Raw genomic sequence first — 13,319 nt, 5'->3', positions numbered from 1 at the left:
GGTTGCGGCGGGGTGCGGGCGCCGGGGTGCGTGTGTGCGAGGGCCGGATCCGCATCGGAAACGAGGGCCCGCCGGGGGCAGGTGCTGGTTTCCCCTCGAGAACACGGCGGGAGGGTCTGTTTCTGGCGAAGGGATGGTATGACGGTTCCCGACGCACCTCGGGTGCAACAGGACCCCTCGCCCGCAAGCGCTGTCCGAGCATCCTGCGGCACGGGCTGCCTGGGGGGCCTTGCCTCGCGTCATGCCCCGCTCCGATGCATGCGGATCCAGAGGCAACGCTGCCGCTGCGGTGGGAAGGAGGGATGCCCGCTTCGCGCGTGCCGGCTCATGTAGACAGGCCCCCAGTGATATCTCACCTGCTCCCTGTCATCTCTTCATGGGTGGTGTTTTGAAAAAAACAGGCCGGCGAGGAAAATTAGCGTTGTTTGTCTTCATGGAGGTGAAGGGCAGGCGACGCAGATTAGGTGTAGCTTAGCTCCCAGTCCAGTATCCTCAAAGAGGGACTTTTCACGCCAGTAAAATAGTGTCATCTTTCTGCCACCCCCTTCCTCTTGTCATCTTTCTGCCACCCCCTTCCTCTTCTCCTGTAACTGTCAGATCGAGGTTTTGTTTTCCTCCCGGTTTGGCAGCCTTTCCCAAGCTCTGATAGATTTAAAACAAGGCGCCCTTAAGTACCACCAGCAAATTTTGGTCATGTAAAGTAATTATAATCAGCGTGTGAACGTGGACCACGGACGGGTTGTGTGCACGCTGCCAGCGGTGCCCGAACCACGATTTGGGAGCCGCTGGTCTCGGAGTTGGCATCATAACTTCAGGGCAAAGCTGACCAGGCGGTGCGTTGCTCCGTCTGGTCGTAGTGGAGATAGAGGTTACAGGAGAGGAATATTTCCTTAAGTTTCATAAAGGAAGAGATCTGGATAGACCAGGGTCCAGTTCATCTGCGTGCGGTGAAGCACTTTATTGGAAAAACTCAAGGGGGCTTTGACTTGTTGGCATGACAGACAGCATCCGATGTGGTGGCTGATACCACGTGGTTGCATATGGGCCACAAACCTCCCACTCTCTTCCTGGTTCTTTCCAACTGCTGTGTTTTTTCTCAGCATCTCTGGATTTACACGTGGGTCTCTTGTGCTGTGTTCTTGGGAATGTGTGAATATAATATAGGAAGAGGCGCTAGGTATTATGGGTGGGTGGAAACCGGTGTTATTTCTATGCCTGTAAGAGAGACAGTAGCTAGGATCACGTGCATTGTCTCTCTCATTCTTTTCCCCATAGCGTGCAGCCTTCAGTAAAGGTATTGGCCGTTGATATGGGTGAGAAAAATATTCAGGACTTTGGCAGAACAGGCCATCATGTCCCATCTCCCCCCCCAGTGTTAAAGTATCGTCGTGTGAGGCTCTGAGCCAATCTTCAGTAAAAGTTGGGACTTCCTTAGAGCCTGACTAGACACTTGGGGCCATTGTGGGATGCTTGACGTCTCTGGTGCTGGTTGTTGCCGAGCACGGAGCATTCAGCCAGACAGATTGATCTGGTGTAAAAATGTACATGTTCTTGGGCTTGGTATATTGAGCTTTCTTTTTTGTTTTTGACGTATTGGCAATTGCTTGCTGCAGGCCACCAACCAAGATGGAGCTATGGTCTGAGTTGGTATGGCAAGCTTTTCTGTGTGTAGAAGACTTTTTACTTTGCTCCCTTTCGGACAGCGCAGACGCGAAAGGTTTCCATTAAACTTCTGGAAACTCGAAACTCTTTTCACTAAAATGAGTAAGATCTGTTATGCACCAAACCCTTTGTCTGCATAGAAAGAATCCTGCACTTCCTGTTGTCAAGGGAGCATAGGAACCGTGCACCAAGTTTTGGCAAGTTCTCCATCTGTTAGGCTCTCGTGCTGCGCTCCATAAATGCAGGGATCAATGTTTACATACTGCTGTATAACAAATTAGCCACGTTGGAATAAACACAGGTGTCAGTCACCTCTTGTGTCAGAAAAAGTTTGTTTTGTGAGAGAGCCATGTCCTCTCTTGAGCTGCTTACCATCGAGCTCTTGGTGAGTGTGCAGGACAGCCGGATAATTCGGTGTGTACCAGGCTCCCGATTGTCACAGGGAAGTTGTAAATGTTGTGGATTCAGTTCTTTGCGGGTATGGTTGTTATGTGGTTGTGCTGTTAAAATCGCATGGATAAAGAGGAATAAACTACTGGGATATAATACAACAGAATCCACTCGTTGCAAACCAGCTTGAATAATGAATCTGCTTATGTGAAAAGAGTGCCCTGATTTCAGTCCGAGTCAGTAGCAGCCCTGGAAAGAGTAGTGTCTTTAGGCAGCCAGAAATCTTCTCTGGAGAAAAATGACTTAATAAGAACGTTTCACAGTATACGTGTGTACAGCACACGTTCAGAGAAACTGTACCTTTGCAGACCTGGATATCATTAGCAGTTTCTAAAGCTAACTTACTTCTGTCTGAAAAGACAGAGATATTGCTCACTCCCTCAACTCATAGCCTGGAGAAAAGCTGCAGGGTGAATTACCCACTTCTAGCCGCCTCCTCCTGCCACCCTGTCCCAATGGAGTCTTAAAGCCCCGAGCACTTGGATATTGGTTTTCTCATTTCCCATCATGGGCATGTGCTGGAAAGGACCGGGTGGCTTTCCATTTGGCATCTAATTCTAGCCTTGTCTTCAGCAACCTTCCCTCCACTTCCTTCATGGTCTCCTAGCTCCATCCCATTCCTCTTTCCGAGGTCTCATTTAAACATCAGTCGCCTGTGTGGAATGGGAAACAGAACTACCAGCTCTGCTGCCACACAAGCTCCAGGATAAAGCATGTGGGGTTTGATTTAGTTTGGTCTTACCCTGGCAGCAGCCAGAACAATTTTGGAGGCACCGTCTCAGTGTCCTGTTCTAATGCTTTTTGCATAGATCCTCCTGGACCACAGGGGCTGCTCGTGTATGAAGCCAGCTAATCCACCTGAAGTGTACACGTGTATCAGTAGCTCTAAGCTGGGTATCAGTGTGCAAGTAGTGGCTAATCCTGGGATTATTAGCTTCTATTATACCAGGATATCATGAGAAATGAGCACAGCTGAGATGTACTTCAGCAGATAGGCCACGGAAATGGGCTTGTGTGCCCCTTCTTGGATGCCACTGATCAGAGGTTGGTAGGATCAGGCCGCAGGGACAATTTGACATTTCTTCATGGAATACAATTGACTGAAACTAATCTCCTAGGTACACTGGTTTTCAGCAGAACATGTAAACTGATAGTCATGATTATCCCTAAATGCAGAGCTTTCAAGCCAAGCTAGCGCTAGTCTTGACTCTGTTTGTGTGCATTGCAGGGGACTTTCACTGTACAGTGTAACACGTATTAAATGTTGTTTCAACAGGAATAGAATGAGCCAGGGAGACTCAAATCCAGCAGCAGTTCCACATGCCGCTGAAGATATTCAGGGAGATGACAGATGGATGTCACAGGTAAGATCAGATAACACAGCAACCAAATTAGGTGGGGTCCTATTTGCTAGGAAGCTGCAAGGCCTTCAGGTGCATGATGGGCAGAATAATGGCGCACGCATTTCTGACTATATGGCCAGAGCAGGTCAGCTACCCAAAAGCTGGCAGCACTGTGGATATCTGCTTATGATCCAAAGACAAAAAGCAGTTTGGTGGCATCACCCAGAAGCCATGTTTGGAAGCAGGGTAGCCAGATAGAATGGCCATTTAAAGTGTTAGGACTTATGTAGGACAGGGAGGAAGGGGCTGATCCAAAGAACTAAGCCTGAGAGACAGGTGGGATGGACTGTCACAGAGTCTGATAGCAGGGGAGCTGGTTGGGCAAGTGCCTGGGCTGCTGGCACCAAAGGGGAACTGTCAGTTGGGGTTTACGCTGCTGCTTTCTCTTAAACAGCATAACAGATTTGTCCTCGACTGCAAAGACAAGGAGCCCGATGTGCTGTTTGTGGGTGACTCCATGGTGCAGTTGCTACAGCAATACGAGGTATTCCTGGGGGGGGTGACATTGTGGGGTTAGATGAACAGGAAGTTGTCTCTCATTACTTGGGAACCCATGCTCTGCACAGTGCCTCCTGCCCCTTCCCACTCATACCCCTGCCTTGTCAGCTGCTTTCAGTACCTCGGGCCTCTGCATTCCCTCTTCTTACTAGGTCCCTCCCGCTCTAGCTTGTCAAGCACTAGAGGTCTCTTTCCTCTGATCCCTATTTTCCCTGGAGTCTCTCTCAGCCTTCTTGGATTCACTGCACGCTCTCCACTTCTGTCCCTGGGATCCCTGTTGTGACCCTGCCACCTTCTGACCACTGCAGTCAGTGTGGAAGCCCTCGCCAGCGCTTGATTGACATTGGGGCAAGGGTGTCTTTCCTTTGCCAGAGAGGCTCCTGCACGTGCCATCCAGATGTGCTTATGCTGGCAAAGAGAGGCTATGCTGTAGACTCCCCATTGCCAGTGTGCAAAGATCAGACTGCAGCAGCTAGGATACTGATAACAATGGATCCTTCCTCTCCTGTCCAGTCAGTCATGGTGACCAGACTGTTCTGCCTAGAGAGACTCCGTGTCCGTGTGACCGTTTGGGTTGTAGTTTTAGAACTACTTAGACACTGAGAGGTGCTGCTGCTTCATTTACATTCCCTCCTCAGATGCCCCATGTTCAGCTGGGCTCTGATTCTAGCCATGACCAGAGACAACTCCCTCCTTCGGCATCCTTCGTCCCTCCTGTGCTGGTTGAGGTTCTCTTGAGCATCTCCCTTTTGCCACCCTCCCAGGGCTGGGGGGAATAAAGGCCCAAGACAGGTGCAGAGCTGAGGTGCCTGGTGGCGTCAGTGCCCTTCCTCCTCATGAGTCTTGCTTTTGCTGTGTGAGCTGCCTACTGATGAAGAGTTTGGGGTTTTGGTCAACAGAGGTGTTTGACTTGAAATAATGAATTGGTTTCTGGTTACAGATCTGGCGCGAGCTTTTCTCACCGCTTCACGCACTGAACTTTGGGATAGGTGGGGACACAACAGGACATGTTCTATGGAGGCTGAAGAATGGTGAACTGGAGAACATTAAGCCTAAGGTATAAGTGGACACAGAGCTGGCTTTTATGATTTTCTGCATGAAGGAACAATGTCTTAGTGAGTATTTGCCCAGTGCAGAACTGAGGGCACCAAATCACAGTTCCTCTCTGATTAAAGGACTTCTACCTACTCCTTTAGTGCTCCAGCCTGAAAGGAGTTTCTATACTTGTCTGAGCAGAGGCTGGCACTGAATGTGCATGATGTCCTGGAACAGTTGTTTGGTCAGCCAAGCAGAGTAGATTAAAAGGTGTCCAGTAGTGTTCTTGAACCTCTGGAGATAGAGTTGCAAACTGGAAAAAATAATTAATTGAATTAAGTTGCCAGTGGTATATTGTAGGCCCTAGAGGGAGCACTGGTCAGACCAGCAGATTTATTGATCTTAGCCAGGGGTAATCTGTAATGGGATAGGAAAAGCAGGTTGTGTGCAAGTTAGGATCCAGGGGCATTGGCAAAGCTCTGAGAAGGGGAGGGTGTTGTAACTTCGGAGAACAGCGTAGGTCAACAGAGGTGTGCCGTACGTGCTGTCTGGGTGGACTCCCAGTGTGAGACCCTTGGGTGGGCTCCCACACTGCCGTATGTGCTGTCAACAGGTCTAGTTTCACACTGTAAGCTGTACAGTGCACACAGGGACTGTGATGCTGGACAGCGCACAGGTGACCACAGCAGACATACAACAGAGACTCAATTGAGAGAGCCCCTGCTAAGCACGTTCATGACTCACTGTACTACTTAATGCCTAAAAGTGAAAAGCTGCTGTAGAAGGGTTGTGTTTTAGTGACCAGGCTGTGCATAGGACTTTGAAGGGAAATAGCCTGTCTTCTCCCAAAGAACTTAAAGTCTGAATTATGCGCATGCGGTGTGTTGGGAGGGCAGATGAGCTGTAAGGCATTGTAGGAGTCTGCACTGAGCACAGCATACAAGGGAAGAGATGTTAGACCTGTCTTCCTGCTGATCAGAATGGCTTCTCTTGACGTGACTGGGTGTGTAGTGGGTGGGAGGGCTGTAGAAAGTGACTGGTATGCTGGGCCTCCACTTCTGGCCGTGGAGAATATGCTCCAGCATGGATTTCTTAAATGTTTAAGCCTGACTCTTAATTGTTTTGTCTAACTTTGTTAGAGACGGCCTGCATATTTACCATGCCAACAGAGCTAGCGTGGCTGTTCCCACTCCTCCTCCTTGTGTATTCTGCTATACACTTCCTTTTTCCTCCTCGTAGGTCATCGTTGTCTGGGTTGGAACAAATAACCATGAAAACACAGCAGACGAAGTAGCAGGCGGAATCGAGGCCATCGTGCGGCTGATAAATACCCAACAGCCACAGGCCAAAATTATCGTGCTGGTACGCAGCTTGGAGGGTTGTGATAACATGGCACCACTGGACTAACCCAGGTGGTCTCTGTACCTGTGTCCAGGAGCTGTGGGGAGTGACCTTTTCATGTTAAGGGGAGAATGATCATTGTTATTCTCAGGAGTACATACTTAAAGATGTCTCTTCCTGTTAGCCTTACAAATGCGCTCTCACCCTTCTAACTCCCGTCAGCTGTAAATCGTGCTTATCTCCTTATGGGAGACATCACTGTCCCAGACAGAGAAGCTGAGGTTTAGGTGTCACTCCAGGGGATGAGGGTGGTGACGGTAGGGTTGGAATGAGAATTTCTCCACACTCCTGGCCAGACTGCGTGCATCTTTCTGCTGCAAGTAGAGCTGCCCAAGAGAAGGACAGCAGCATTTAATGTATGCTGCAGCCAGCGGAGGAGCAGGTTCTACACGCTTTGGCTTGTCATCTTTGGATGGTTTCAGTTTAGAAGTAGGGTCAGAATCAGATGTGCAGAGGGTGGAAGTGAGAAGCTCAGATCAAGTGTCCATGAACTACCCTGTTGCCCAAATCATGGAAAAGCTTTTCTTTGTCACTTTGTCCCTGGCATCAGGGCCTGCTACCTCGAGGCGAGAAGCCAAACCCTCTGCGGCAGAAGAATGCCAAGGTGAACCAGCTGCTAAAGGCCTCACTCCCCAAACTCCCCAACGTCCAGCTCCTGGATGTCGACATGGGCTTTGTGCACTCAGACGGCACCATCTCATGCCACGACATGTTCGACTTCCTGCACCTGACGGGAGGGGGCTACGCAAAGATCTGCAAACCCCTCCATGAACTGATCATGCAGCTACTGGAGGAGACCCCGGAGGAGAAGCAAGCCGCTCTGGCCTGACCAGCTAGCATCAGTGTTAACATCATCCCAGCCCCATCACTGGCACTACAGAATCCTTCTTTCTTAAAGCACTTTCCATTGTAGAATGTTACCGGATGTTCATATCTAGTGTTTTGACGGGGAGGGCTAATGTCACACTGGTCTTGTACATAAGGGCAGGGCTGATTTGTTTTACTGCAGGAGGAAATTCACCGAAGAAGAATTTTACTTTTAAACCATTCCTCATTCAAAATGGGAACAACACAGTCACCTCTGTGCCCCTCGCGTGCGGTATTGCTCCATGGCTGCCCTAGAACCCTGTCAGTCTGTAATAACCATGCACAGCTCGTGGCTTAGCCTGCCCTGCCTTAGGGATTGTGCTCTGTGTAATTAGCTTGTGAACCAGAATCGCATTCCACCTGCTAAACACAAAACCGCTGCATTTTTTTCAAAAACAGTTTCCATCTTTTAAAATTGTCTTTACTAGATCTTTTCCTTCCTTCCCGACCCCACTCCCCCTCCAATTATGCTTGTTGCTTTCTGGCTCTTTCTTTTTGAGGCAGTATAAAATCCAATGTAACTGGAATTCAGATATGTGAAAAAGCAAAGCATTAGCTGAACTGAACTCATTTAACACTCCCCTGATATCGTTCATGTGCTTATTTCACCTTGTCTGTGGCAAACTTCATTCCATTGTTGCTTCATCTATGGGCAGTCTTGTTTGGGTGCTGCTGGATATCATGTCTCCCCTAGACCATGACTCTAATAGAACTTGTTCTTTGTTCTCATTTGTGTCCACTGTTGCCAGCTGTTACTAGTCCTTGGGATAGGAGCCTCATTTTCCAGTACATGTCATGCAGCCCCGTCATTGCCCCAGAAGTGTAAAACTGACGTTTTGCCCGCTGTGATGCCTGTGCCACAGGACTCGGCAGTGCTGTTCACGTTCATGGTTCTGTTTTTTTAAGCATGACTGTTACACCTCTTTCTTAAAGAAAAGGTCCAGGTGCAGCTACCCCCTTTGCAAGGTCTGAATCAGTCTAAAGCTTTACAAGTTCTAAGGTGTATATTTCTTTATTGCGTCTATTTTACTTGTACAAACATTTTATTCAAGCAGCCAAGGCCTTTTACAGTAAAAAATTGAGTCGAGATGTAGCCTCTTCCTCTCCTGGGTGCTGCCTTCCCCCTTCCCACCCCCCTCCAGCCAAGAGAGCCAGTGTGGAGAGTGGCCTGCTCACAGGGACTCTGTCTTGCTACAGGTGTTTTTTTTATAAGAGGGTTAATTATAGTTTGTTAATGACGATATACAACCTTCTTTCATTTAACGGTGAATGGAAAACTCTTTTGCTTCTCAATAAGAAACTGTCTGAGACCCCAAATGCAGAGCCCTCGCGCTTAAAAATAAAATCCTTTTAAACAAAGTTTGTTCTTCCTTGACTTACCTACCAGAGCTGGAGCTCAGCAGTGCTGTTAACCCACCGAACGGGTCACATCACAGCTAGCTAACATACAGCAGCCAATGCAGAACTTTGCACTGCCTTCAGTGCTAGTAAAGTCTGCAGCCTTGAACTGTCAGGGTGGTTGGTGGCAGGTAAATTGAAGAGGAACTGATTTTTGTTTTAAAATTCTTTTTTAAACAGGAGTTCCATTCACTGTCCTCAGTAACAGGAGAATGGGTTATTTAGCCATCTAGGTTGTTCTCTCTACCCCACACCGAAAGGTATGTAGGTACTGTATATAGCCTAACTGTGTGCGCCCTTTTATTATAAGAAAGGGTTCTCTTGTTTAATGCAGGCTCTAATCTAGCATTAAGAAATCCATTCATGTCCCAGTTATGCTCCCCTGCTCCTGTAGAGTTGGTCATAGCAGGGTTTCTGTCTGGATTGCATGCATAATGTGTATTTTGTTTCCCATGTATGTAGCCTACACACAGGTTTGACGAATAGGCTGAAACTTCCACTTCCCAGGACACAAGGTGGTGGCACTAGTGTGGTCTCGCCTCCCCAGCCCAGCTGGGGCTGGGGGAGTATGCCAGGGGCCTGTTCCACCAGTGTGTTGAGCAGTGCTGCTACCATTCCCCCTCCTGCAGCTCTGTGGATAGGCTCTTAAGGGATCGTTCTTCGGTCCTTTGACAGGGTAGAAGTCCCAGTGCAAGAGCTGGGCAATAAGGAGGAAGAAAGTGAGTGAAATGTTGGGAAGGCAGGGGGCTTGGTCCTGCCCCAGCTAGGGGGAGGGGAGACAATCCAGGTTCCTGGTCCACAAATCCTGTGGGGTTTGAGGCTAGAGTGAAGAGGCATCAGGCTGATTTGATTTTACACAAATACCTCTTCCCTTGGTGTTGCTGCATTGGTGAAACAGCTGCCATTTGGCAATGTGTTCTTCAATAAGCACTGACCTCTTGCCAGTGAACCATCCTCACGACTGAGGCTGCATTCGGTGGCAAGCCAGAGGTTGGAGGGAGGCAGGGTTGGCAGATTAGCAAGTCCTTTGGGTAACGAGTGAGCAGCTCAGACGGCTCTCAGCACTCAGGCAGGGCTTGCTAGGGTGCCGTGCTCTTTACTTCACTGCCCTCCTCATCTCCAGTCTGCACGGACCACCTCCAGTGCGTGCAGCCATGCGTGAGGCTCTAGAAAAGGAGAGTTGCGTTCCCTTATCTGGGACCCCGAGGCTGCTGTTCTGTTCCTGCCGCAGAAGTGACAAGACCACATCCCCAAGTGCATGTTCCGAGGGGAGGGTCAGGCAGAATATTTTTGTATCCAAACGAGCCTGATTGTGAGATGTGTAGAGCGTCTGCTGCTTCAGCTGTAGGTGACTGCTCTGGGGAGCAAGTCTAGAGACTGCTGGTGGGAGCTGCCTGTGCTTAGCCATTACGAATTCTTCCCTTGTACCCGGCTGGCTGTGAAAGAACCAGCCTTTTCTGAACGTCTGTTGTTTTCCTCAGTGAGCTCGTTGCGGTTTACAGTTGTCTGCTGAAGCCTGGAATCGCGCCTGTGCTGTGGTGTGTGAGCATTGCCAATTTTATATTTATTGCAGTAAAGAAAATGCAAAGGAAAGGCTGAGAGGAGAGAGTCCTGGCCTTGCGTGCAGGTGCAAGCAGAGGCCTCCAGGCCCAGGGTGGGGACCTCGAAGGCTGAAAGCTCGCAGTGTGCAGCCCTGATCTGCGGTGACCATCAAGCCGGGGGGCCCTGCCGCGCCGCTGGGCACTGACGGAACCTTCCCCAGGATAAGTTTTGATTCTGCTTTGGCAAAAATGCATTGACTGGTAGAATTCACTCTGTTTAGTGCATATTTCAATATAAATGTAAATGTTTCACCCCACCGCGTTCTGGTGTGTGTCTCTTTCTCCAGCTTCCCCGGGGTGCTTCAGTAGAGCGCAGGGGAGTGGGCAGTGGCTAATGGCTGCAAACTGCTATTGCCCATCAGATGCCGAAGCAGGGTGAGAAAGCCTTCATCAGTAGAAACTGGCTGTGCTTACCCTGTGGCATTTGGTCACGTGCGTTTGGCCCCTTGTTCTGATCTGAATCCCCCTGGTTCTGTTCTCTTAGTTACTGGCTCAGTTGTGATTGATTTATGGTTTTCAAACGGGTGCTGAGTTTTAGTTCTGCCCCAGGCTGTCTGTGTGCCACTGTGTTCAGATGGTTTGTGGGCAAAGTAACATAAGCGCGGGCCCTAGAGTGAATACTGACTTCTGCTTAAATGTTCATGGATGCAGGGAGGGGGGAGTTGGGGAGTTGCAGCCCTGCGGTGGAATGGGGAATGCGCCGGTACAGAGTCGCCAATGACTCGTCTTCTGTGCTGCCATCTCCGCTGAGGGGCACAGAGGGTCTTGGCCTGCACAGTGCTCTGACAGCCACAGAGGGAAAGGCCTTGGAGACGGAAGTCATGGTTGCGTTCGTGTTTTGTCTTCTTGCACTTGTCCAGCAGAGGAGACATGCCAAACCTGCACTTCGGCATATAGTTCAGCCCTGCCTAGGGAACTGTAGGTGCCCAAGGAGAAGGGATAGATATAAATCTATAGCATGATTGCAGATCTTAAATTAAAAAGGGCGGGGGAGGTTGTCAGCAGGCTGCCCTGAGGCATCACCAATCCCTGTGCAGGTGGGAGGGGTGTCTTGGAAGAACAGGTAGGGAGGCATTGCCCTCATCTTCTAAGCTGAAACAGAACCTCTTTGGCTTCTGGCTCCCAAGCCCAACTCCACATGGCTGGGGGCAAGAAGCAGCAGCTTAGCAGGCCCTGCACTGTCACTGCCCTGAACTGTTGTGGTTTCAGCTGGGCAGAGGGCTTCCCCAGGCCGGCTGCTGCTGGAGAGCAGGGCAAGGCGCCCTTTCCACAGAGACTGGAAGAGCATGAGCATCAAGTGTTGCAGGAACGGTCCACCTCCGAGACAGCTGCTGAGCTTGCCCCTTGTTTTGGAAACCTGGGTTACAGCAGATGCTCTAAATAAATTAAAGGTAGGTTTGCAGTGATCTCCAGGAAAGAAGCCAAGGTCCGAGTGAAAAGGCCAAAGAAATGTCCCCTACGGCCTCCCAGATCCCCCTCGCACTCCTATCTAACATTTGCAGGGGGCTGCCCTCGCATCTGCGTGGGCCCTGGCTGTGATAGCCCCTGGAAGGAGGGCCGGAGTGCCCTCTAGCGTCATTCTGCTGTCACGTGCCACTGACTTGCTGTTTGTTCCCACGTTGCTTGCACTGTGCTCTGTGACTGTGCACGTTGGCAGGGGAGAGTCCTACACAGAGGTGCAAGTTCATGGACGCAACAGGCTGCAACCAAGTATCGGCACTCGGGAAGATGCAGGGGATGCTATGCTTCTGTCTGGAAACCTCCCCCACAAGCCAGTGACGTGACTCATGGCCCCAGTGATGATCTGAACTAAGGTCTCCGTCTAAGAGGGAACAGTGGCTGCTGCGGGTCCAGATATGAAGAGTTACCTGCTGCATCTGACTGCGTTGCAGCTCAGGCCTTGGCAGGGTTCTCCTTTTGCTCCTGTACTCGCTGGGGCAATGTGAGGGGCAGTCCATGTCCCTGCTGCAGCACACGGAGCGTGTTAGGATGTGAGATGAGACAAGCGTGCTCTCTGCTGCTTCAGGCTTTGCCTTCTGCCCCAGGCAGCAAGTACATCCCATGTGTGCCTGCTGGCGAGCAGAGACAAACCCTAAGCAGAATCTCTCCTTGCAGGAAGATGCAGAGGTACCTTAGCAGGAACTGGATCCTTGCAGAAATGCTTCCAAGCGCCATTGCTGTGGCAGAGCCTCGGATCTGTGGGTAGGGAGGTCTAGGATTTTCACCCTGGGTTGAAAAAAGTTGAGAAACATGCGCCTGCAGTAGCGCTTTCCAAACGCTGCTTTTCCACCTTGCAAACGCCGCAGCTGCCCCACGGATGCGGCGAGGTCCCAGCGGGAGGGGCCGCGTCTGCTTCGGTCCCTGCTAGGGAGAAGTTTCAGAACTCGCAGTCCGACCAGTTGCACGCGGTTCTGGAAACCCCAGTGCAACGTCAATGGGCTGCTGCCCCCTGGAAACGGTGCCACCAGCCAGGGATGTGACTGCTGGAAGTGGGTGAGAAGCCAGTCCTTCGCTGGTGCACCCATTGGCTCTGTTCCCTGTTTGCTCCCCAGACCTGCAGTTTACCCACTATTTCCTCTCATGTTGGGGGGTGGGGGGGAGCTGTGAGTGTGGCTGCGGTGTTCAAGGAGACAGATGAGCGTGATCTGTCCCTTGCTGATTTGCAACGGGAAAAAAAACAGGCCGCACAACAGCCCTTTCAGACAAGGCCACTGCCGCCTGGACTTGCATCCGCTGGCCTCCCTGGCACCTCAGGGAGCAGGTCTGGCGTGATGCTGCAAAAGGGGTAAAAACAGAGCCCTGCCCCATACAAAAGGCAGCACCATATGCCAGAGCAATGGGCCCCAAGCCTGGATGGAGACATGCTCAGAAATGCCCATGGCACCAGGACCACTGGACCCACCAGGGCTAAGTGCCTGCTAGTCAAAGGGCAGAGGCCAGTCGAAGGCTGGGCCGTGCGACCCCCCACCCCCCCCCGGCCAGCAGCATCCGGGCAAGCGCCCCC

The 13,319-nt window shown here is 50.7% G+C and overlaps 1 protein-coding gene across 1 annotated transcript; it reads left to right on the top strand.

The window, feature by feature from the left end:
* The first annotated feature begins 3,391 nt into the window (after positions 1-3,391).
* Positions 3,392-10,572, top strand: PAFAH1B2 (platelet activating factor acetylhydrolase 1b catalytic subunit 2). The gene is made up of 5 exons (XM_019512337.1): positions 3,392-3,476; positions 3,910-3,999; positions 4,954-5,070; positions 6,288-6,410; positions 7,000-10,572. Exons 1-5 carry the CDS (start codon positions 3,396-3,398, stop codon positions 7,276-7,278), a joined length of 690 nt encoding a protein of 229 aa, XP_019367882.1. The 5' UTR covers positions 3,392-3,395; the 3' UTR covers positions 7,279-10,572.
* The last annotated feature ends 2,747 nt before the right edge of the window (positions 10,573-13,319 follow it).

Source organism: Gavialis gangeticus, unplaced genomic scaffold, assembly GCF_001723915.1.
Source record: "Gavialis gangeticus isolate Ggan-Ray unplaced genomic scaffold, GavGan_comp1, whole genome shotgun sequence".
In the NCBI taxonomy this organism is placed as follows: domain Eukaryota; kingdom Metazoa; phylum Chordata; order Crocodylia; family Gavialidae; genus Gavialis; species Gavialis gangeticus.
This window is presented reverse-complemented; position numbering and strand designations above follow the sequence as displayed.